This window comes from Ranitomeya imitator, chromosome 2 (genome assembly GCF_032444005.1).
Source record: "Ranitomeya imitator isolate aRanImi1 chromosome 2, aRanImi1.pri, whole genome shotgun sequence".
Taxonomy (NCBI): domain Eukaryota; kingdom Metazoa; phylum Chordata; class Amphibia; order Anura; family Dendrobatidae; genus Ranitomeya; species Ranitomeya imitator.
In genome coordinates, this window is record NC_091283.1 from 381840561 (window position 1) to 381867609 (window position 27049).

A 27049-nucleotide genomic window follows, 5' to 3' on the forward strand; every position below is an offset into this window, starting at 1 on the left:
TTATGCAATGAATGGACAATTTATTAGAAACACTGAGGGTACCGTCACACTATACGATTACTAAGCGCGGCCCTGCGCTTAGTTACCCGATGTTTACCCTGGTTACAAGCGAACGCATCGCTGGATCGCATCGCTAGATCGGTGTCACACACACCGATCTAGCGATGACAGCGGGAGATCCAGCGATGAAAGAAAGTTCCATACGATCTGCTACGACGTACGATTCTCAGCAGGATCCCTGATCGCTGCTGCGTGTCAGACACAGCGATATCGTAACGATATCGCTGGAACGTCACGAATCGTACCGTCGTAGCGATCGAAATGGTATAGTGTGACGGTACCCTGACACTTTCCTAATTGAAACAATCCTGTATAAAGATTAGACTTGTAACACCAGACTGCAGCAAAAATTGAATGGATCTTGTAGACCTAAACAAATACTCAAGAAACCTGAACAAACAAAGATAGGAGTACCCCAAACGTAGTATCTTTATAAAGTGAAAACTGAGAAATCCTTCCCAACATTACCACCTTTCCCTTCAGGAAGACAAAATAACAAAACATAAGGGAAAGGAGGGAAGCTATATGCAACCCCTGGCAAAAATTATGGAATCACCAGCCTTGTAGGATGTTCATTCAGTTGTTTAATTTTGTAGAAAAAAAGCAGATCACAGACATGGCACAAAAGGTAAGTCATTTGAAATGGCAACTTTCTGGCTTTAAGAAACACTAAAAGAAATCAAGAACTAAAAATGTGGTAGTCAGTAATGGCTACTTTTTTTAACCAAGCATAGGGAAAAATTATGGAATCACTCAATTCTGATGAAAAATTATGGAATCATGAAAAACAAAAAAACACTCCAAAACATCAGTAGTATTTTGTTGCACCACCTCTGGCTTTTATAACAGCTTGCAGTCTCAGGCATGGACTTAATGAGTGTCAAACAGTACTCTTCATCAATCTGACTCCAACTTTCTCTGACTGCTGTTGCCAGATCAGCTTTGCAGGTTGGAGCCTTGTCATGGACCATTTTCTTCAACTTCCACCAAAGATTTTCAATTGGATTGATATCCAGACTATTTTCAGGCCATGACATTGACCTTATGTGTCTTTTTTCAAGGAATGTTTTCACAGTTTTTGCTCTATGGCAGGATGCATTATTATCTTGAAAAATGATTTCATCATCCCCAAACATCTTTTCAATTGATGGAATAAGAAAAGTGTTCAAAATATCAACATTAACTTGTGCATTTACTGAAGATGTAATGACAGCATTCTCCCCAGTGCCTTTACCTGACATGCAGCCCTATATCATCAATGACTGTGGAAATTTGCATGTTCTCTTCAGGCAGTCATCTTTATAAATCTCATTGGAACCGCACCAAACAAAAGTTCCAGCATCATCACCTTGCCCAATGCAGATTCACGATTCATCACTAAATATGATTTTCATCCAGTCCTCCACAGTTCACGATTGCTTTTCCTTAGCCCATTGTAACCTTGTTTTTTTTCTGTTTAGGTGTTAATGATTGCTTTCGTTTAGCTTTTCTGTATGTAAATCCCATTTCCTTTTGGCGGTTTCTTACAGTTCGGTCACAGACGTTGACTTCAGTTTCCACCCATTCGTTCCTCATTTGTTTTATTGTGAATTTCATGTTTTGGAGACATATTGCTTTAAGTTTCCAGTCTTGATGCTTTGATGTTTTCCTCGGTCTACTAGTATGTTTGCCTTTAACAACCTTCCCATGTTGTTTGTGCTTGGTCCAGATTTTAGACACAGCTGACTGTGAACAACCAACATCTTTTGCAACATTGCGTGATGATTTACCCTCTTTTAAGAGTTTGATAATCATCTCCTTTGTTTCAATTGGCATATCTCATTTGTTGGAGCCATAATTCATGTCAGTCCACTTGGTGCAACAGCTCTCCAAGGTGTGATCACTCCTTTTTAGATGCTGACTAATGAGCAGATCTAATTTGATGCAGGTGTTAGTTTTGGGTATGAAAATTTACAGGGTGAGTCCACAATTTTTTCCCTCATAATTGAGTGACTCCATAATTTTTCCCCTATGCTTGGTTAAAAAGTATCCATTACTCACTACCACATTTTTAGTTCTTGATTTCTTTTAGTGTTTCTTAAAGCCAGAAAGTTGCCATTTGAAATGACTTTAGTTTTGTGCCATGTCTGTGATCTGCTTTTTTTCTACAAAATTAAACAACTGAATGAACATCCTCCAAGGCCGGTGATTCCATCATTTTTGCCAGGGGTTGTAGTATATATAGACAAAACACAATTTAAACTAATTGCTCTCACCTGTCCTAGGTTCCAGGAGGATATAATCTGTGTTGGTGCTGCTGCTATAGGATAACAAGGAATGTATATTGCTGCCAGTCATCGACAGGGACTTAAATTCAGCCCTGGTGTTTGAAAGCACACAGACCCATGCCGGCTCCATCCCATTACCTAGATTGGAGTCTCAATTACTTATATTACCCTGCCTGCAGGAAATCAAGAGTAGACTTAGTACAAGACCTATATTTCCAATAATACCACTGTATAAGATTTATTAATAATAATAATACTGAAAACTAGTAATATTGCAATACAACAAATAGCACCATAACCAAATATAAGCAGCGTATACAGTAGTGATATCATCATACAAATAATTATCCAAAACCATTGGACTAGGACTGATATTAGCACCATACAATAACCATATATTGGTAATATCAGTTCTGTACAGTCCATATATGTGTGAATTGTACAGGTCCTTACCCGTGAGGTTATTGATGATAATAGTCATTCATTTTATCCTTTCTATTCGGTCCAGACCGCCATGATCTCTTCTTTCATCCATCACTCTTCCGGCAAAATGTAACACAGAGACCACTTTGGCTTCCTGTTCTTCCAGCCCCTCCTCACATTTCTCACCTTTACTCAAACCATACAGTACTTCAAGCAATGCCCTAGACCAGTGTTCCCCAACTCCGATCCTCAAGAGCCACCAACAGGTCATGTTTTCAAGATTTCCTTAGTATGGCCCAGGTGATAATTGTATCACCTTCACAGGCAGGGTATTCATCACCTGTGAAAAACTAAGGAAATCCTGAAAACATGACCTGTTGGTGGCTCTTGAGGACTGGAGTTGGGGGACACTGCCCTAGACTGTAATAATGCCTCATTTATGCCCTATATGGTAGTACCCTCCTATCATGACCCATACAATAACAGTGCCCTTTGTGCATCACCTTGAACCATTATAATAGTAATGACCCCTTATGTCCTCATACAAACGCCCCTGTGCTTTCTTATAATAATATAACCTTCTGTGCTTCCCCTGGAATGCTAATGAGTCCCCATTGTGCCTCCTTATAATAATGACCACAGTGCCTCTTTATTGTAATAATGACCCAGAACAGTGACATACATAGAAATCATGGGGCCCCATAGCAAAAGTCCTATCACGGAACATAGGCGCAAAAACACAGATTGGGATATTTATTGCTGCTTTTGCACAGTTATCTTGCCCCAACTGAAATCACTTAGTGTTCTCACCCACTATACCGCTTCCATAGCCCCATAGGGATTGATGTTCACACATTCCTTCACTGCCCCCACACACACAGTATGATGATCTCCCACACAGTATGATGGTCACCCACAGCCCTAATATAGTTTGACAGTATGATCATACAGTATGATGGTGTCCAACAACCACCATATAATATGATGGTTCCCTCACAAGCCCCCATATAGTATGATGGTTGCCTCACAGTCCTCATATAGGTTGCGCAAAATGTGTAGAATCTGCAAAACCCCTAGTCCATGCACTCATAATCTCCCGCCTTGACTACTGCAACCTCCTGTTTTGTGGCCTCCGTGCTAACACTCTCGCACCCCTCAAATCTATTCTAAACTCTGCTGCCCGACTAATCCACCTATCCCCTCAGCTATTCCCCAGCCTCTCCCCTCTGTGATTCCCTTCACTGGCTCCCTGTTACCAAGAGACTCAAGTTCAAAACCCTAACCATGGCATGCAAAGCCATTCACAACCTGTCTCCTCCATACATCTGTGACCTAGTCTCTCGGTACTTGCCTGCATGCAGCATCCGATCCTCACAAGATCTCCTTCTCTACTCCCCTCTTATCTCCTCTTCCCACAATCGCATACAAGATTTCTCCCACGCATCCCCCCTACTCTGGAACTCTCTACCCCAACATATCAGACTCTCGCCTATCATTGAAACCTTCAAAAAGAACCTGAAGACCTACCTCTTACGACAAGCCTACAGCCTGAAGTAACTCTCATTCCACCAATCCGCTGCACAACCAGCTCTACCCTCACCTACTGTATCCTCACCTGTCCCTTGTAGATTTAGCCCTCATGGGCAGGGTCCTCTCTCCTCATGTACCAGTCGTGACTTGTATTGTTTAAGATTAATGTACTCTTTTTTTACTATGTATACTCCTTTTCACATGTAAAGCGCCATGGAATAAATGGTGCTGTAATAATAATTATCATTTAGGTTCCCGCACAGCCCCCATATATTATGATGGTTCCCACTGTTCAAAAAAAAAATCTTCTTTAGAACCGATGGGCTATAACAGATGACCAGTTCCAGTGTCTTTGCTGTGTATAGGAAATGGAAAGCAAAAACTTAATTGGGCAAAAGAGAGCAAAAATATCAATGAGCAGTGTCAAATGCCGTGTGATTAGATGAATCCAGATTTTTTTTCTTTGCACCATATTGATCAGGGTCTAAACTACAAAAAGGCACAAAACACAAAAATACAGGCATAAAGACCATGTTGAATCGGCCTATAACTACAGCTTGATCAGTGTTTTATGACTTTCTCTTCCTATGTCTATTGATAAGCTGTGAACTATAGCATAGTCTCCCTATCCAGAATTATCGTAAAATGGCTGCTGCATTTCCTGCCTCTGATTTGTGGAGACTTTTAGTCCCCATTGATTCATTGATTGGCTGTGCTATACCATGTAACATGATAGCTGCAAGACCTAGGGAATCCCTTCCGGCTGCACACATGTTCATGTGATCCTTCTCTTGCTGATGATTGTCAGCAATAAATAAAATGGCAGAGGGAAGTGAATTGTAAATTAATTTACTGGGTTCAGCAAATTACTACAAATGTGACACAAACTCGTTTTAAATCAAATCGGTTCACTCATCTTTCTTGTTCAATATTTATCTATTTACTGGCTTCCTCTGTTCTGTCGTCCAAATCTCTGTGGATGTCATTTACTGTCACATCCATGCTGCCCGCCGCTCCCCGCGCCATGTCATACTCGCTTGTCTTCGGCTTCCCGGCACGCCTCCTCTGCTGCAGATCCCCACCTGGCGTCTTCTCCTCTGCGCTCGCTCCCGGTCTCTGCCTCTCACCAGCTGTGCGCGCACATTTCTGAGGGCGTTCCTGCTTTCCCTTCCTGTCTATTCCTTTGGAGGACTCCAACCCGGAAGCACTACTTTGTGCTGCCTTATTGCCCTGCCCCTTCCTCCTTACTTTGCCTTGTGTTCATTTGTGCTCCACAAGTGATTCTGGCCGCACCATTGTCTCTGTGTTCTTAGACCTGACCTTGTGCTTCTACCCATTCTCCTTCTAGGTCCTGTTTACGTACCCGGTCCTGTCTGTTCATTCTGGGTCCGGCCTGCTAGTCCATAACCACCGTTCAGTCCTTGTTCCTGCCTCCAGTCTGCCTGTCCTCATCTTCCGTTCGGACTGTGTTTTCTGTTAGACCTACCCTTCTGCTCTTTCCGTTCCCTCAGAGTCCTGTCTGCCAATACGTGTCGTTCTTCTTGTTCCGCTCTCCCTGTCTTCCAGCTGCCATGGCGATAGTCTCTCATGGGTTTGCCCCTAACGCTCCCTGTATAGAGGGTGGTCCACCAGGTCAGCTCGCCTGTGGGAGGAGCGTTGTCACGGTCCAGTGGGTCCACCCTTTTGTACCTTCAGTTGCGTCCGCGTCACATTTACATTTGCTTGTTTTTGGTGCCGGATTGGAGATATTCTGTGATAAATCTCTCTATGTGACTATAATGGGACTGTGTGTTATACCGGGGGCAGTACGGGGCCATGACTGGATGTAGTGATCATGTGACGCTGGTAACAGCTCCGGAGGTTTCTTACATGGGATCTTTATGATGTTACATCGTCATCTTCTCCCCATTCAGGTCCCTACAATATCGGATCCTCTCAGTGGAGATCTTCTATATAAGAGAATTCTGCAGAGTGACCCTACAAGGATGGAGAGGGACAGGGACGAGATGGCGGAGAGGATATTACACCTCACCCTAGAAATCCTCTTCTGGCTTACTGGAGAGGTGAGAGATTCTGATGAGGTCACATTACATCATTCTTATCTATGGGAATAACAGATGGACAGAACTGGAGAGGTGAGGACTCTGGAAATGTCTGTAGTGAGATTTATTAATGTGTCTCTCCATAACCAGGATTATACAGTAGTGAAGAAGACCACTAGTGAGCGCTGTCAGGCCCCTGTGTCTGAGGGATGGGGAAGAACCATGAGCCCAATCACGGGGCCTCCACCTCACCCCCTGATACATGAGACCAACAATGACCAGAAGATCCTAGAACTCACCTACAAGATGATTGAGCTGCTGACTGGAGAGGTGACACTGCTGGGATTGCTGGGACATTATACAGTAACACTATGGAGGGATCGGGGTGATAATGGTATCATTGTATGTGTCAGGTTCCTATAAGGTATCAGGATGTCGCCGTCTATTTCTCCATGGAGGAGTGGGAGTATTTAGAAGGACACAGAGATCTGTATGAGAACGTGATGATGGAGGTTCCCCAGCCCCTCACATCACCAGGTAATAGACAGGACTAAATACACACGGCCTATAATTATCTGTATGTAAAGAATGAATTCAGTCCCTGTATGTGTTTCCTCCAGTTCTATCCAGTGAGAGGACAACACCAGAGAGATGTCCCCGTCCTCTTCTTCCACAGGACTGTAAACAAGAAAATCCCAATGTTCCTCAGGATTATCAGGTAGATGGAGAGAAGGTGTCATGAGATCTCGCCAGTGAGATTTATACGATTGTGAAGGTCTTGTGTTCAGTCTTGCTTTATCCACCAGTATTAGACGCTACACTCTAAAATGTTACCATATGCAAGCATTACTGCTATAGAAAAAGTTAAAAAATGAAGGTACATGTCACACAAATTGGCCAATTCATGAGTGCCCATCAGCTGCGGCAAGGCATACCCCTCTAACGAATTAACCAATTTGTGCTCGAAGTACTAAGAATGCAGTTCTACATTCAGATATTCAATGTTTGCATATTATAGCATTTCAGAGTGCAGGTGTATTTTCTTGGTTATATTGAATAGTCATGACGGCTTTTACTTGTTCTCGCTTGTCTAATTCTGTTTTGAGGTGCTGGTCTGTTTTTTGATATTGGTAGTATTATACACTGAATTGCCATTTTCTTATACAACCCGGCACTTTTCTGAATGGACATGAGTCCCGTAAATCCAGTGGGAAAAGGTAGAGTGTATTGTAAAGAGTGTGTCAGTACCTCCATCTCATTTACATTATCTGCAAGAAAATATCCGGTCCTCATACTCTTGCAGAACTGTTTCATCGCCTAGTGAAATCTGTGACGTGATAAATTTCTGAGGTTCCAAAGGAGGTCCAATGCGCTACTAAATGGGCGTCTGTAAAAAAGTTGACATTCAGTTTCTGTTTTATACTGTATATATGGTAGAGATGACAGGATACAGCTGATCATAGACACTAGATGATGTCTGGATCTTCTCACAGTTTTCTGGTTATGGAGACTGCTGGTTAGAATTAGGAGCCAACAGGTTAGATTTATACAGTCAAGTAAATAAGGCAGCACACTGCAGCGCTAGAACATATAAACTTGAAAAACGAAATTTGAACTGCATTACTGCACTAGAAATATGAAAAATGAGAGCGTTTAGCGCATAAAAATGGCCAATTTTATGTGTACCTGGTAGCCCCTTTACGGCATCTCTCTTATACCAGGTCCTACACTTGCCTTACCTCGCTGAGAATAAACGTCTCCATCTGAATGGGTACATGTGAAACCTCTTCCTGGACTAAAATTCTCTCTCTCTATGGAGGGGTATTGGACCTGCTGTTCTAGTTTGTATGTTCTAGCGCTGCAGTGTGCTGCCTTATTTACTTAACTATATACGAGTTGGCGACTCTAGGTTCAGCACCTGTTCACACTGAGTCTATGTTTGGATGTGCCGGACAGGTTTTTGAAATGTATTCTCTAGCCTTCTGATCGTGCACTCCGCCTCCTAGCCACAGGTGTTTTAATTACAGCAGGTCCAATACCCCTCCATAGAGAGAGAGAATTTTAGTCCAGGAAGAGGTTTCACATGTACCCATTCAGATGGAGACGTTTATTCTCAGCGAGGTAAGGCAAGTGTAGGACCTGGTATAAGAGAGATGCCGTAAAGGGGCTACCAGGTACACATAAAATTGGCCATATTTATGCCCTAAACGCTCTCATTTTTCATATTTCTAGTGCAGTAATGCAGTTCAAATTTCGTTTTTCAAGTTTGTATGTTCTAGCGCTGCAGTGTGCTGCCTTATTTACTTAACTATATACGAGTTGGCGACTCTAGGTTCAGCACCTGTTCACACTGAGTCTATGTTTGGATGTGCCGGACAGGTTTTTGAAATGTATTCTCTAGCCTTCTGATCGTGCACTCCGCCTCCTAGCAACAGGTGTTTTAATTACAGCAGGTCCAATACCCCTCCATAGAGAGAGAGAATTTTAGTCTAGGAAGAGGTTTCACATGTACCCATTCAGATGGAGACGTTTATTCTCAGCGAGGTAAGGCAAGTGTAGGACCTGGTATAAGAGAGATGCCGTAAAGGGGCTACCAGGTACACATAAAATTGGCCATATTTATGCCCTAAACGCTCTCATTTTTCATATTTCTAGTGCAGTAATGCAGTTCAAATTTCGTTTTTCAAGTTTGTATGTTCTAGCGCTGCAGTGTGCTGCCTTATTTACTTAACTATATACGAGTTGGCGACTCTAGGTTCAGCACCTGTTCACACTGAGTCTATGTTTGGATGTGCCGGTCAGGTTTTTGAGATTTATACAGTCAGTCATGGCGGTCATTTCTGATTGCCATGTTCATTTATGTTCTTTTCTGTTGTTCTATATCATTTCACACAACTTCTTCATCTGTCTGTGACTTTTACAATATTTGTTTCAGGGTAAAGGCCTTCCCTTTATTAATACTACAGAGACGTATGTGAGGGGTGATGAGCGGTGTAAAGAGGAGATTCCTAATGATAACCCCACAGGTGAGTAGTGACCACTAAATGCAAAGAAGTCACAGATTTTACGCCATCACTGGTTACAATTATACTTTGAATTTCGGGAATGTTCACACAGAATATTTTTTATTTATGTGGATTTTACGCTGAAAGATTTTCAATAGTAGAAAGGGATAAACAGATAAATCTGCTGGTCAAGACGATATCCAATGGAGATGATGGAGTTGAACAAAGAGCAGTTTTATTAATCTACGTGTTTCGGGGGTTGAACAAACTCCTTCATCAGGAAAAATGATTGATTTATTTTCCCTCTACTATTGCATTTACTGGTATTATTCCAGCATACGGAGCAGCAGCAGCTAATATCTATATATGCGCAGGAGTTGTGCCTGACATAAACCAGCCAGGTGAGCAATAACATGTACAACATTTTTTGCCGGGATCATGTCCTATTGTGGGCTTTTTGTAATTTTTTAGCAATATTACACACTTAAATATTTAGTACTTAGTTGTCTTTCCACTGCTGCAGAAGAGATACTCCAATATTCACAGTCCTCTCTAACACAGGACTCGGTGCTCAGTGGATGTCTCTAGGTATACTCTCAAACCTTGTCATTCCTAGGCATTCAAACTCAGGACCCTTAATATAGAAGCAGAAACATTACCAGTGAGCCACTGGCTGCACCGATATGTACAACAGCATTTTCTCAGCCTAAAAATGTTAATAGCATTCCTGTAACTGCTACAAATTATATCAGAAATTGTTTCTACTTTTGTTGCTATTAAAGTGATGCAGAATTGTAGTTCTAATGATGACTCATGCAAGGAAAAGAGACTTCATGTTTCTACATAGAGCTTAGAAGGGATCAGTTAGTCAGTTTTTAAACATTTGGTGTCATAGACCTAATGGAAAAGAGAAGAATTAGCTGGGTAGAAAGGTAAAATGAGCAAAAGTAAGTACACAGTGCTATGTAATATTACAACTGCAAAATATTAAGAGGATAAAATCTTTGATGGGCATGCTTCTTTAAAAATAAAGGTGCAATATAGCTACAATATATGAACATATTTTGTGTCCCTGTAACCGTTACAAATCTGTACAATACAGTGAACACATTAATTATGATTATCGATAAATGTTGTGAATAAATATGGCGCAATTGTTTTTAGCTCTTAGTTTTTAGAAAAAGTAAAAAAAGGTGCATCTTTAGGAATCCTCTTTTCCATCCTAAAACCAGATACAAAAATGGAACCTCCCATAGTAATCAATGAGGCCAATTGGCTTCCATTTGAATCAGTTGTACCAGAGATCATTTTGGGACATATATTCTGTCTCTTGTTTTTCAAAATGAAGGACAAACAAAACTCCCAAACACAAGTGTGAAAACAACTTAATATGGCATACACCATAAAAAAGGAGACATCTGGTTTTTATTTGATTCGCGGATCAAACTCGACCAATTCATGTAATTGAGGCTATGAAGAAAATGGATGACTCTGGATGTCTAATTACGGTCCAAGGCTCAGTTCACTTTCTAACAGCCAAGAAAAGATGTGGTCTTCAAGGACTGTATTAAACCCCTTTCTAGCTCAAAGCCTTAGGTTGAGGACCCTTAGACATTTCTACCTGGCTAAGGGGACAAAAGATGGGTAACAGATGGTAAACAGCGGAACACTTTGGGCTACAGTCCTTTTTTTGTCAGCATGTTAAAGTAAAGGCATGGCCATGATGGTGCTTTGGCTTTGGTGCCTGCTATGTGAATGTCATGTTAGTGTTTGAAAGTTTGTGTCGACGCCGTCCTTGCCGTAGGTTGTGATTATGGTGATTAACCCCTTGCCAACATATGACGTACCGGTACGTCATATTTTTCTGTGCTTTCCTGCAAATGACTGAACCGGTACGTTATAGTGTTCGTGTAGACACAGGAGTTTTGCTAGCGTGATCTCGGCCAGGAACTTGGGTTAAGAGATGGTCAAGACCCAGTTGTCCCATCCAGAAGCGGTGCCCACACTCACCCTGGCTGTTTAGCACTCTATATGCCATGATTAATAGCGATCATAGCATTTGGAAGGCTGGGAGAGTGAGGGGATTCCCTCTCCCATCATGTGTGGGGGGGGCTTCATGTTTGCCGTGATAGCAGAAGGTCACATAGTTACACAGTTTTAAAAAATACCTAGGTTAATTGAGTTCAACCTTTCTCCATCAATTATATATTTCATCACTAATTTAACTATAAACTGCAATGTTATATGTAGTGAGGAAATTGTCCAGCTCTTTCTTAAAAGCTGTTATAGTTTCTGCCATTACTACCTCTTATGGTCGGCATTCCACAATCTGACTGATCTACCTGCAAAGAACCATTTCCTATTTAGCTGATGGAATCGCCTTTCTTCCACCCTTAATAAGTGCCCCCGCTCCCTAGTATGGTCTTTGAAAGGAATAAGTCTTGTGCCAGTCCTTTGTACTGACCACACATATATTTATACATGTAAATGAGATCCCCTCTGAGGCGTCTTTTTCCTAAGCTAAACAAGCCCAACTTTTCCAACCTCTCATCATATGAAAGACCTTCCATCCTTAGTAGTAATGTAGTTGCTCGCCTTTGACCTGACTCTAACTTCTGATTATCCTTTTTTTAAATGTGAAGCTCAAAACTGGATTCCATATTCTAGATGTTGCCTTACCAGTGATTTATAATGGGGTAACGATACATTGGGATCACAGGATTTTATCTCTCTTTTTATACATTCTAAAATCTTGTTTGCTTTTGCGGCTGCTGCTTGACATTGAGTACTGCTGCTCAGCTTACTTGTAACCAGAATACCCAAGTCCTTCTCCTGGTCTGTAGTCCCGAGTATATTCCCATTTACTCTATATGCAGCAATAAAATTACTCCATCCTAGGTGTGTCACTCTACATTTATCTACATTAAATCTCATTTGCCAAGCGTTTGTTCATTCAGGCATTGTATCCAGATTGTTTAGCAAAATTGTAATGTCAAGGTCAGATTTTAATATCCTACATAGTTTGATGTCGTCAGCAAAGACTGACACTTTACTCTCAATCCCATCCAGAAGGTCATTAATAAAGAGATTGAAAAGAATCGGTTCTAGCACAGATCCCTGTGGTCCCCAATGCTGACTATATCCCATTTAGGGAACATACCATTTACGAAGACTCTTTGTTTCCTGTCTTTTAGCCAATTCTTTACCCATCTGCATGTAGTTTCCCCCAGTCCTTGCTTCAGGAGCTTCCGTATAAGGCTGTTATGTGGTACAATAATAAATGCCTCGGCAAAGTCCATGTAAATCACATCAGCCGCATTACCAATATCCAGATTTACATTTACCTCCTCATTGAAACCCAACATGTTGGTTAGACACAGCTTATACTTCATGAAACCATGCTGGTTGTCAGTAATTGTATTATTCTCTGCAATATATCTCTGCAGGTCATCTCTTATAATGCCCTCAACTTTGCCTGACAACTTCCTGATCTGTCAGCTACAGAGGTCTGGTTAGACCATGTCCGTAAAATGGTTAAAGACATGTATAATTATTATTATTTATTATTATAGCACCATATATACCATGACGTGTTACATGTGAGGAGGGGTGTACATAATAAAATACAAGTGCAGTGCCTTGCGAAAGTATTCGGCGCCCGGGAACTTTTCAACAAATGTATTGGTTATTTTAAATTTTTGTGGAAATTCAAAAACTGAAAAGCGAGGGCTTACAATCTACAAGGGCTGGGTGAGGATGCAATAGGTGAGGGCAGAGCTGGTCGCTGTCTCGCAACCCTAAACAGCTATTCAACACTTTCAATTCTCTCCTCCATCCCCCAGCACCCCCTCCCTCTCCACTCATCTCAGCCGAAGACTTTGCCTCATTTTTCAAGCAGACGATTGATAACATCACAAACAGTTTTGGTCGACAACACCCACAGCCCTTTCTCCTAACAGCTCAGCCCTCATCCTCCAAAACCAACTTCTCCATCATTACAGAAAATCGACTCTCCACTCTACTCTCAAGATCACATCTCACCACCTGTGCACTTGACCTGATCCCATCCCACTTCATCCCAAACCTCACCACAGTCTTCAGCCCAACCCTAACCCATCTCTTCAACCTATCACTAACAACTGGTATTTTCCCCTCAAGCTTTAAACATGCCTCAATCACACCCATCCTCAAAAAGCCCTTTTTTGACTCATCCTCTGTATCTAGCTATCGCCTCATATCACTTCTCCCATATGCCTCAAAACTACTGGAACAACACGTCCATCTTGAACTATCCTCCCATCTCTCTTCTTGCTCCCTCTTCGACTGCTTACAATCTGGCTTCTGGCCGCATCACTCCACTGAAACTGCCCTAATTAAAGTCACCAATGACCTATTAACCGCCAAAGCCAAGCGACACTACCCTGTCCTCCTCCTCCTGGACCTGTCCTCGGCCTTTGACACAGTGGACCATTCCCTATTATTACAAACCCTTTCATTTTTGGCATCACTGACTTGGCCTTATCTTGTATTTCGTCTTAAATAACAGACCCGACATTCAGCATCTCTCACTCTCGCACCACCTCCTGCAAGGTTCAGTCCTAGGGCTTCTGCTCTTCTACTTCTACACCTTCGGCCTCGGACAGTTCATAGAATCTCACGGTTTTCAGTATCACCTTTACGCTGATGGCACACAGATCAACATCTCTGGACCAGATATCACCTTCCTACTAACCAAAATCCCACAATGCATGTCTGCTATTTCATCCTTCTTCTCCTCTAGATTTCTAAAACTTAATATGGACAAAACAGAATTCATCATCTTTCCCCCATCTCACTTGACCCCCTCAATGGACCTATCCATTAAAGTAAATGGCTACTCACTCTCCTCAGTCCCACAAGCTCACTGCCTTGGGGAAATCCTTGACTCTTATCTCTCCTTCAAACCACATATCCAAGCCCAAGCTCTTTCCACTTCCTGCCAACTTAAACTCGAAAATATTTCCCGGTTCTGTACATTCGTAAACCAAGAATCAGCAAAAACCCTAGTCCATGCCCTCAACATCTCCCGCCTTGACTACTGCAACACTCTGCTCTGTGGCCTCCCCTCTAACACTCTCGCACCTCTCCAATCTATTCTAAACACTGCTGCAAGACTAATACACCTGTCCCCCTGCTATTCATCGGCCTCTCCCCTCTGTCAATTCCTGCACTGGCTCCCCATTACCCAAAGACTCCAGTTCAAAACCCTAATCATGACATACAAAGCCATCCACTACCTGTGTTCTCCAAACATCTGTGACTCCTCTCCTGGTACATACCTGCACATAACCTCTGATCCTCACAAGATCTCCTTCTATACTCCCCTCTTATCTCCTCTTCCCACAATCGCATACAAGATTTCTCCCGCGCATCCCCCCTACTCTGGAACTCTCTACCCCAACATATCAGACTCTCGCCCCTACCATGGAAACCTTCAAAAAGAACCTGAAGACCTACCTCTTCAGACAAGCCTGCAACCTGCAGTAACCACTGATCGACCAAACCGCTGCACGACCAGCTCTACCCCGCCTCCTTTATCCTCATCCATCCCTTGTAGATTGTAAGCCCTCACGAACAGCGTCCTCTCTCCTCCTGTAGCAGTTGTGACTTATATCGTTTAACCCCTTCATGTTTTTCTGTTTTGTGTTTTCGTTTTTCGCCCCTCTCCTTCACAGAGCCATAACTTTTTTATTTTTCTGTCAATATGGCCATGTGAGGGCTTATTTTTTGTGGGATAAGTTGTACTTTTGAACGATACCATTGGAAATAAAGTGCAATCCCACATTTGTTTTTTGTTTGGCTTTTTTGCTAGGTTCACTAAATGCTAAAACTGACCTGCCATTATGATTCTCCAGGTCAGTACGAGTTCACAGACACTAAACATGTCTAGGTTTTTTTTATCTAAGTGGTGAAAAAAAATTGCTTCATTTTCCGAGACCCGTTCCGTCTCCATTTTTCGTGATCTCTGGTTGGGTGAGGGCTTCTGTTTTGCGTGCCAATTATTATACCATTTTTGTGCAGATACGATCTTTTGATCGCCCGTTATTGCATTTTGATGCAATGTTGCGGCGACCAAAAAAACGTAATTCTGGTGTTTCGATTTTTTTTCGCTACGCCATTTAGCAATCAGGTTAATCCATTTTTTTATTGATAGATCGGGTGATTCTGAACCCTGCAATTCCAAATATGTCTATGATTTTATTTTTATTGTTTTATTTTGAATGGGGCGAAAGGGGGTGATTTGAACATATATATATATTCATATTCATATTTCTAAAAACATTTTTTTTTAAACTTTTGCCATGCTTCAATAGCGTCCATGGGAGGCTGGAAGCCGCCACAACTTGATCGGCTCTGCTACATAGAGGCGATGCTCAGATCGCCTCTATGTAGCAGAGTTACACACTTGCTATGAGCGCCGACCACAGTGTGGCGCTCACAGCAAACCGGCATCAACAACCATAGAGGTCTCAAGGAGACCTCTGGTTGTCATGCCTACACACTGGTGACCCGCGGTCACGTGACACAGGTCACCAGTGTGCGCGTTTCCAGCCCGTTGGCCGGAGGCACTTGTTAAATGCAGCTGTTAAAGTTTGACAGTGGCATTTAAGTAGTTAATAGCCATGGGTGGATCGCGATTCTGCCCGCGGCTATTGCGGGCACATGGCTGCTGTTCAAAACAGCCGACATATCCTGGCTTTGACGTGGGCTCACCGCCAGAGCCCACATCAAAGCGGGGGATACTGCCATCGGTATAATAGTACGTAAGATTACTGTACTTGTTTTTATTATGTACACTCCTCCTCACATGTAAAGCGCCATGGAATAAATGGCACTATAATAATAGATAATGATACTAATAGTAAAATTGATAAGGCAGTTTTATTCTTCAGGATAGTACAATTACAGCTATACCTCATTTATATATTTTTTTTAAGTTTTGGAACTTTTACGCAATAAAAACTATTTTATAGAAAAAATTATTTTTATATTGATTTATCCTGAGAGCTATAACTTTTTTATTTTTCTGCTGATGGAGCTGTGTGGTGGTTTGTTTTTTGTGATACAAGATGAAGTTTTCAGCGATACCGTGTTTATTTTCATTCGTCTTTTTGATCACATTTTAGTCCACTTTTTGCTCAGTGGTATGATTTTTTCACTGAAGGTTTTAAGTAGTGGCACAGTTTTATAAGTCTGGTCTATCCGGACGCAGCGATACCAAACATGTACTTTTTTGGGGGTGGTGGTGGGGGTTAATAAAAATATTTATTTATGGGTACAATTTATACATTTTTTTTCTTATTATTTTGTGACTTGAAAAAAATATATTTTTACAACTTTTTTTTTTGCCTAGTCCCACTTTGGGACACTCACTTTTTGCAGTCTGATTGCAGTTATAAATAATAGCAATGCATTAGAACTGTCAGCTCTGCAGACACAGTTAGTTAGATCATGCACTGCGCATGATCTTACAAATTTGCTAGTGACTGGTGACCCGAATGTCGTCATGATGACATGGGTCACCATGACAACAATTGGGACCCCGCGATGACGTTGCAGGGGCACCAATCGGTGAGCAGAGAGGGCCCCTTCCTTCTGCCTGCCTTCTAAATGCTGTGATCAATATTGATTGCATTATTTAAGGGGTTAAAGTGCCATGTATTACCGCACATGGAACAACCCAACCTATAAAACTGTCCGACTAGTTAATGTCTTCAGTGGATTCCTTAAAAAAAAATAGGAAACAATGCAAAAATAAAATGCTTTTTTCATTAAACCGCTGGAAAAAAAAGTGGAATATAACGTGATCAAAAAGTCAAATGTAAATAAAAATGGTATCGTCATCTTGTCCTGCAAAAAACAAGCCGCCAGTGGAAAAATAAAAAAGTTCTCAGAATACAGCGATGCAAAAATAATTATTTTTTCTATGTAATTGTTTTTATTATGTAAAAGCAGCAAAATATAAAAACAAAACATAAAAAACTATATAAATGTAGTATCGCTGTAATCGAACTGAACCGAAGAATAAAGCTGGCTTATCAATTTTAACACACACAGAACGGCATAAAAAAAATCAATTCCTCAATTGCTGTTTTTTGTTAGTTTTGCCTCCCAAAAATTGCAATAGAAGGCAGTCAAAAATCGTCATGTGCAGGATGTCACGGATGTGTCAGAGGCTGCAGACCGTTGCACTGCATCTGTCTGCAGAAGGTCTCATCAGTTTGCTTTGCAGAATTCTGCCTGGTCCTTCTGACTTTAGGACCCAGTGGCCACCTTCCCCGATGCTAATGGCCACACCTGGATCTGATTGTTGATATACTTCCTGCTTGCTGCTGGCAAGCTCTAGTGATATTTCCATTTGCATTTCTCTGTTGAGGCTTGGAGCAGAAGCAGTTGGCTGTCATCCTTTTTGGAGTTTGGAGGACGCTGGCATTTTTCTCTGAGTCTTCCCAAGCTAAGGGTTCCCCTGTTTCGTTTGTCTATCCCAGTTGTCTTTAGCGGTAGTGAGAATTGACTAGTTCTTATCCTGTACTTCCCGGTGCAGGGTTTATCGCCAGGGTGAGGCAGGGATTAGGTATCCTGCTCGGCAAAAGTGTGGAACCTATATCGGGAAGATAGGACAGGTGATGTTAGATCTGTCTAGGGTCTCCACTCCTGCTTCCCTAGTGTTGGGTCCCCCTTCCCCTTATTCTTTTGTGTTGCACTTAGTCTGTCCTACACTCTGCGTAACACCCGAATATGGTATCAATAAAAACGTCAATTTGTCCCGCAAAAAACAAGCTGTCACATGACTGTGTTGGCCGAAATATGGAAAAATTATAACTCTTAAAATATGGCTATGCAAAAACTTAACTTACTTTGCAAAATAAAGCATCTTTTGGTGGGTGACAGCAGCCAAGCAGAAAAATCCTATATAAAACTTGCATCGCGGTAATCGCAATGATCCAAAGAAAATAGCTGTGTTATCACTTACAGTATACTGCACAAGCAACGCCGTAAAAAATAAGCAAAACCAATTCTTCATCTGCTGTTGATTTGTTCATTCTGCTTCCCAAAGATCGCAATAAGGCTCTGCGCATATTTAACCTGCCCGCTACGCTGAGCGCTTGCATCGGGGTTTCGTGCAAATCTGTGCAACACTTGATTCAGATAGAACTTCCGGTGGAAGATTCCCTATAATAAGGCAGATGCGGACATTTTGTACTCTAGCCTGTGACCCGGTGGTGTTCGTCTTTTTAGGCGAGCATAAAAGCCCAGTCAACAACAGTTTTGTGCACCTCTCAAAAGAAAGACAGCACTGAACAAAGAACGAAAACTAGTGCGGAGTAACTCTACTTTCTCATTATCGTGAATAGATCCATCGGATTTTGCATCTGAATAGCGTATTTCAGATATTTAGATGGAAACCCTGATGTAAGTGTTCAGCGCAGGATAAATGTGAACTGATACAAAATGCTCTGTACCCCTAAATGCCACCAATATAGGCTTCAACTCAACCCACAAAAAAACAAGTCCCCACTTGGGTCTGTCACCTGTTCACAGCAATATAGGGGGTATCCAAGTTACTGGTAGCAAAAAGGGTCTTCAAAAATTGACATGGCTCCCAGCAAAATCTGCACTCCCAAATCCAAATAGCCCCCTCTCCTAAGCTTCACAATGTGCCTAAACACGGTTAACATCCATGTATTTAACATTAAAGGAAATTTATGAAAATATTTATTTAAGTACATAAACATTTATTTTTAAACAAGAAGAGAATGTCCAGCTTCACTGAATCCGTAAAAAAAGAGTTTTCTTTATTCACAAACTTTAAGCATAGAGGATACAGACTTCAGCACGAACCATATGGGTAAGAATCTCAACGCGTTTCTGGAGACTAAACTCCCTTAATCATGACATTTACTTTTAAAACCATATGAAATTTACTTTATTAAAATGTATTTTTGTATACTTTTTCTTTCCATGACCATTAGGCCGGGATCAGACATGCGAGAAACACGTCCGTGTCTCGCATGTGAAATCCAAGCTCTGGCGCTGGCACTCCAGAGTGGAGCGTGCGGCTCCATGTGTTGCTATGCGGTCGCACGCTCCGCTCCACAGTGCCGGCGCCAGAGCTTGGATTTCACATGCGAGACACGGACGTGTTTCTCGCATGTGTGATCCCGGCCTTAGGGGCTGCCTTGTTTATATGATGGCTTGTAAGTGTCAGAGCTCGACACTTAGGCTAAGTTCACATTGCGTTAAAGCAGCCCGTTCAACACATGCGTTAAATGGGTTGCGTTAACGCAAGTGCTGACATGCGATCGCGCTAGCGCAGATAGAGCTAGCAGATGCTCTATCTGCGCTAGCGGTGACGGACCCGGAAATGCTGCATCCCGCATCCGAGGGTCCGTCACTCAATGATGGCACATCTCTAGTGCACGCCTATTTTGAGCGTGCGCTAGCGTTGCACCTGAAATAGTGCTTAATGGCAGCGTTAACGGAGTGCATTACACCGTATTATACCGCGGTGTAACGCAGTCCGTCTAACGGACTGCTTAAACGTAATGTGAACCCAGCCTAATCCACAAAGCAAATATGGCAGTGACAAGCCATAGAAGACTGGGGTTGGTGTCCAACTGCATCTCCCATTTTGAGGCCACGTCAGCACTGAACCGAGCACACCCTCCAGCATGCACAGTTTACAGCTGTGGGGGGAGCAATGCATCATTGTACTGTAGCCCAGCAATATGTGCTGAGCTGCAAATTCCCTCTGTTTGTGCTCACCACTTCTTAGTGCTCGGCGATGACTAGGTCCATGTATCAAAACAGGTCGGGCAGCCTGGTACAGACCGTTCTCCCCACTATACAGCAGGGAGAACTCAGTCAGTGGGAAGAATGCAGCAGCTGTGATGGTTTCTCTGCTGACCTCTGTATAATTAGAAAAATAAAGAAAAAAAAAGTATGTAAAAAAAATTCTAATCATCCCACCTTTCTACCCATTAAAATTTTTCCTTTTCTTTTTTATTAAATTTGCAAAAATTTCTACATTTCTGTTTTTTTCCTGTCAAGATGGAGTGCAGAGTGTACATTAATGTGAAAAAAAATAACTTTTTTGAATTTACCAATTGGCTGGAATGAGACAAAGAGTGAAAAATTTAAAGAAGTATGAATAATTTCCGTACTTACTGTATACTTTAGAAAGGTATTAATAAAAATTTCAACTCAACACGCAAAAAAACCTTAAGGGTACATGCCCTCGATCCGCAACTGCTGCGGGTTTGACGCTGTGTATTTATGCAGCAACAAACCCACGGTGGCCAAATGTAACAGCATATTGGATAGGATTTCTAGAAATCCTATCTCCACTATGTGTGCATCTGCGACTGCGGATCACCTACCGCCACTGACATGCAGAGCGTCTTTCAAGACCAGAGCATGTTAATTTGTCTTGTGGAGACGCTAGTCTCTGCAACAGAAATTTCACCAATACAAAATGTATTGGATGCGGTAAATCCACATGGTTCAGTGAATACATGCGGATTGACCTGCGTTCAATACAAGGCAGCGTTATGGACACAGCGAACTAACACTGTGTCCAAGGCACTGCTACTTCTGGATCATGGGCACAAAACCTAACACATCTCCATCAACAGAAAAATAAAAATGGAACAGGTCTCAGAAAATGATGCAACAAGCCAAGTTGTTTTTTTTTTTTATACTTCTGATTTTTTTTCTCAATATAAAGATAAAAAAAATCTACAAGTTTAGCGTCGCCATAATCATACTCACCTCAAGAATCATGTCACCAGGTTATTTTACCATTCAATTAATGCCGTAATCAGCTTCCCCCTCAAAAATTGAGGAATTGTTTATTTACCGCAAAGAGGGGAGTAATTTTAAATTTTCGCCTTTGGCAGTAGTAAAGCTGCTGAAAAAAAGAATAGATCTACCTGTGGCCAAACATTTTTGTATCCATGATCACAGCATCATGGAAGTGATTACTGATATTAAAAGAAAACTTCAAATCTCAGAGAGACTGAAGAGTCTGGGAGTACAAACTTATGGCAACCTTTCACACACTCACACACAGTGCAGGAATTAATGTGTTGCATTGATTTATGCCTTTCTATATCAACTAAGGAATGTGCTCTTCAGATCATTTGGGCGCATCACAACCATGGACCAGACCTCAATCACAGGACAATAAAACTTTCACACTCATTACCTATGAACTGTTACAATATTTATGTCCGCACTGGACCTGATCGGCCTTTACCTGCGCTTGCCTTTCCTGGCACCAAGGGAGTGATTCTGAAAATGCTCCAGGTACAGTTCGCATTTAATGTGGTCCTTTTTTTTTTTATACATTCAGGAAGCCATAATGGCACAACGTAAATAAAATACGAAGATTAGGACTGCCCCATTATGAGATTGCCGTGAAGTGGCGGGGTAGCTCAAAGAATTGATCAATTGTTTGCTAAATGTCTCATATTTGAAATACAGTTAGAATTTATGTGCAATTGCACTTCAGTTATTGCGTTCTGACCATAAGCAGTGCTGGCTTCTTCCCTTTTTTTTGCACAACTATCTATTGCATTATTCCTGTGTCCTCTTGTGAATAAATATGTGACTCTTCAGATTCTGTTATTCTGTGCGTGATGAGGAGACCTGAGTATTCTCAAAAGCTTGCAATTTGTTACCATCTTTTCAGTTAGCCACTGAAGGGAAAGTGAGGACTCTCAAATCTTAATAATAATAATAATAATCTTTATTTTTATATAGTGCTAACATATTCCACAGCACTTTACAGTTTGCACACATTATCATCGCTGTCACTGATGGGGCTCACAATCTAATATTACTTTAATAACCTTTCTATGACTATTAACTGCAGCTGAGACTCCCTAACCCCCTCCTCTGTAAACAGGTAATTAAAAGTGGAATCTGATAGATAACAGGCAGGAATTCCATCCTCAACTTAAGGTGCCTTCACACTGAACAACTTAACAACGATATCGCTAGCGATCCGTGACGTTGCAGCGATATCGTTGTGTTTGACACGCAGCAGCGATCTGGATCCTGCTGTGACATCGTTGGTCGGAGCAGAAAGGCCAGAACTTTATTTCGCCGCTGGATCTCCCGCAGACATCGCTGAATCGGCGTGTGTGACGCCGATTCAGCGATGTCTTCACTGGAAACCAGGGTAAACATCGGGTTACTAAGCGCAGGGAAGGTGACACCGGGGGACAGACACCGGAATGTAAGTATGTACTGTTTTTTTTTTTTTTACATTTACAATGGTAACCAGGGTAAACATCGGGTTACTAAGAGCGGCCCTGCGCTTAGTAACCTGATGTTTACCCTGGTTACCAGGGGACTTCGGCATCGTTGGTCGCTGGAGAGCTGTCTGTGTGACAGCTCTCCAGCGACGAAACAGCGACGCTGCAGCGATCGGCATCATTGCCTATATCGCTGCAGCGTCGCTTAATGTGACGGTACCTTTACAGAAGAATGTGGAAGGTGATAGATTTATAGCCTGTGGAGACACCCTATGGCCCTAGACTCTTTATTTACAGAGTACAGCAAATCAACTACTTTGTTCCCTTTCCAAATTATAAATATTTTGGGTTTTTTTATGAATACTCTGAGTCCTACAGTTATGAAAGTCATATTTTCAGAGTCATAACGAAGTGGTAAACGTAACGCAGTGTCTGACGTTACTAGGCGGTTAGATATCTTAAGATGGATGATGCTATACATGCCATGTTTCCTCTTTTTGGAGAGATAAAATCGTGATAGGAAACATGACAGTAGTAGCTCCTGCCTGGAACCTCCAGGGGCGAAGATAGTGTGGAATTTGAGAATCCAATAATTTGTTATAGACTGAGCCACATTATCCCATAACCAGCCCTGTTTTAAGTCACCAGAGGGTAGGTATATGAGTGTATTTTGTGTTAATAAAAGCACATGCCAAACTATAATCTTTGTCAGTTCTGAGAGATACTATAGTTGTGTCCGTTTCCAAAAACAAAGAGCTCACCTTCATAAAAGCTAGCGCCAACTCTTCAACATCAGGTTTAGTACATTTCTTCTGTTAATCCTTTTTATTTTATGTAATTATTTATACTGTATTATTTTGTCTGTTTTATAACAACTTTATATGTTTTTATAAAAACTGCCTACTTTTTGGATATAATATACTTAACAGCTTAGATCCCCTTGCTCTGTAAATCACACCCCTGAAGCTATATGCTATCTGTAACAGGTGCCCAACTGGTCTGTATATACAACTGGTGGTGGCAGCTAGATGTCGGTGACCGTATCGGAGTATCTATGTGTGTGTGTACGTATGTATATGTGTATATTCTATTCTATGGGTTGGAATCATATATGTATATAATAGACACAAACTGTGATTTCCCTATAACTGCCCTAGCAGTGAAAACAGCCACGGTCTAGTCCATCACTCGTCAGTCAATTGCAAAATTGTCAATGGGATCTGCGTGGTCTCTCAGCAGTTATGCCTGATATTAGGGTCCGCAGCTCTATGTATCTATCCAATACATCAAAGCTTTTCTGCCAAAAAAAGTGGCACAAAAGATTTGCAAAGTCACAATTTCTCCCAGCTTCGCCGAGATGGGAGTAGCTGGAGCAGAATGGAGGCATAATGCCACAGCTCATCTAATTCATGACGAGCTTTGCCATTCCCTCACTGGAGTGAGATTTCTGGCATAGCGCACATAGGCGCACTCCACTCATCAGACACTACAGATTCATGAAAATCGCTTTTCTTGATTAATTGATGCCAATGTTTGCATTTATACCTGTTTGCTAGTGTGTGGACAGACATGGCTATGCTACACCACCGTAACAAGTGTAGGAGGGAGCTGAGAGTTTACTGTGCTAATTCATTAGACATCAAAACATACTATGCGACCAGTGCCGAGGAAGTGCCCCCAGGAGTAAAAGTTTGAACGTGGTAGAGGTGAAACAACAGCTTTGAAGGTTACTGATAAGAAGGACAGTTCAATGAAAAAAAAACATACTGTATATACTCATGTATAAGTCAACCCGAGTAGAAGCCGCGGCTTATACACGAGTATATACGGTAATTGCAACTTTAATAACTAGAAATAGTTTAATTATTTTTCATGCTCAGAGATGTCTGAAGTTAGAAGATCTGTAGAAGAATCAGGGACTGCCAACCATGGCTTGCAGAGGACACTGCTGCAAATATTTTTTTTTTCAGTTACTTTTAGCACTACTATATTCGTGAGGGAAGATTGTATTTCCAATTGCTTCCATGACATATAAATGAGTAATAAAGGAATCATTCTCCTTTCTTGTATCCACTGCCTAGTTCCACTACTAAAAAAAGGAAAGAATACATACACTTGCTCTAAAGCTTTGGTTTATTTCTCATGACTATATTGCTCCTCCCATGTGTCCTGCTCTGTGCTAAACTGCATGTAGCTGTCTGTCTGAAATTATACAAGATGGACACCACCTAATGGCACTGACCTAGACTCTTTTATGAGTGTACATTAAAACAGGAACATGTAACTGGAAATGATCTGTGACAGGCGAAGTGAAACATGAGCCTATGAAGATGGATTTAAGAGAAAGGTGAAAAAGTGAAACCTGTTTGCCTAATATCATAATTTCTTAGTCTGTAATTTAAGTCTCAGTCATTTGATAAATGAATTGAACTACAATTTGTATGTAAATGTTATATAATAATATAAATGTTAAGAGAATTTTAATGCACTGTTATTGAATAATAACTAAATCAATTTTGTTGTTGGCAGATGACTTTACTAAGAGCTCAGAGGGACATCTGATATTTCTGGATTTTAAAGCAAATGATAATGTTATCACACCAAATATATATGAAGGACATCCCATTATCCCTGATATACCTCATGCTTTTCTAAGAAAAAATATACCTGATCCTTTTCAGCAGGTCCTTTCTTGTGCTTCATCAAAGACCGATATGCAAAGCAAAAGTCACAATAGAGCTGTTGGCCATAAAATAGCTCACCTAGGGGAGAAGCCATATTCCTGTTCAGAATGTTTGAAATGTTTTAAAAGTAAATCGCATCTTGTTGTACATGAGAGAATTCACACAGGGAAGAAGCCATATTCATGTTCAGAATGTGGGAAATGTTTTACACGCAAATCGTATCTTATGCAACATCAGGGAATTCACACAAAGGACAAGCTATTTTCATGTTCAGAATGTGGAAAATGTTTTCAATTGCACCATCTTTTAGTTAGACATCAGAGAATTCACACAGGGGAGAAGCCATATTCTTGTTCAGAATGTGGGAAATGTTTTAGTTATAAATACCGACTAGTGATACATCAGAGAATTCACACAGGGGAGAAGCCATTTTTATGTTCTGAATGTGGGAAATGTTTTACTTACAAATCACAGCTTATTCAACATCAGGGAGTTCACACAGAGAAAAAGCCAAATTCGTGTTCAGAATGTGGAAAATGTTTTAGTGATAAATGCCAACTTGTGATACATCAGCGAATTCACACAGGGGAGAAGCCATTTTCATGTTCAGAATGTGGGAAATCTTTTAATAAGAAAACAAATCTTGTTACTCATCAGAAAATTCACACAGGGGAAAAGCCATATTCATGTTCAGAATGTGGAAAATGTTTTACATACAAATCACGTCTTATTCAACATCAGGGAATTCACATAGAGGAGAAGCCATTTTCCTGTTCAGAATGTGGGAAATTGATTAGTGATAAATACCAACTTGTGATACATCAGAGAATTCATACAGGGGAGAAGCCATATTCATGTTCAGAATGTGGGAAATGTTTTAATAGGAAATCAAATCTTGTTACTCATCAGAGACTTCACACAGGGGAGAAGCCGTATTCATGTTCAGAATGTGGGAAATCTTTTACATGCAAATCGCATCTTATTCGACATCAGAGAATTCACACAGAGAAGAAACCATATTCATGTACAATATGTGGGAAATGTTTTAGTGATAAATACCAACTTGTGATACATCAGAGAATTCACTCAGGGGAGAAGCCATTTTCATGTTCCGAATGTGGGAAATGTTTTAATAGGAAAACAAATCTTGTTACTCATCAGAGAACTCACCCAAGTAAGACACCATTTTCATGTTCAGAATGGGGGGAATGTTTTACAGAGAAATCACATCTTATTAAAGATTTGAAAATATACACAGGGGACAAGTTATTTTCATGTTCAGAATGTGGAAAATGTTTTCAACACCGCCGTGCTTTAGTTAGACATCAGCGAATTCACACAGGGGAGAAGCCATATTCATGTTCAGAATGTGGGAAATGTTATAGTGAGAAATACCAACTTGTGATACATCAGAGAAGTCACACAGGGGAGAAACCATTTTCATGTTCAGAATGTGGGAAATCTTTTAATCAGAAAAGAAGTCTTGTTAGTCATGAGAGAATTCACACAGGGGAGAATCTATTTTCATGTTCAGAATGTGGTATCTATTTTAGTGAGAACAAACATCTTGTTACTCATCAGAGAACTCACACAGGGAAGTAAACATTTTCTTTATTTTTAAACTTTATGACATCATGTAAAAGAAAAAAATACAAAATATAGTGACATAACTTGTCTGTATTCAATCATCAATAAACATTTGTTAATGAAAAGCAATTATTATCCAAAAATTAAACG

The 27049-nt window shown here is 41.1% G+C and overlaps 1 protein-coding gene across 2 annotated transcripts in view; it reads left to right on the top strand.

Moving 5' to 3' along the window:
• The window catches only part of LOC138664060 (zinc finger protein 665-like), a 99783-nt gene extending 72755 nt beyond the window's left edge, over positions 1–27028 (top strand). Inside the window, exons 6-11 of one of the 2 annotated variants that reach the window (XM_069750476.1) lie at positions 6194–6343; positions 6473–6652; positions 6736–6859; positions 6943–7040; positions 9258–9348; positions 25158–27028. In XM_069750476.1, coding sequence (XP_069606577.1) covers positions 6194–6343; positions 6473–6652; positions 6736–6859; positions 6943–7040; positions 9258–9348; positions 25158–26914 — 2400 coding nt within the window. In that variant the 3' untranslated portion in view covers positions 26915–27028. The remainder of the gene's footprint in view (positions 1–6193; positions 6344–6472; positions 6653–6735; positions 6860–6942; positions 7041–9257; positions 9349–25157) is intronic. The other variant, XM_069750477.1, reaches the window with a different exon arrangement.
• Positions 27029–27049: the final 21 nt, after the last annotated feature.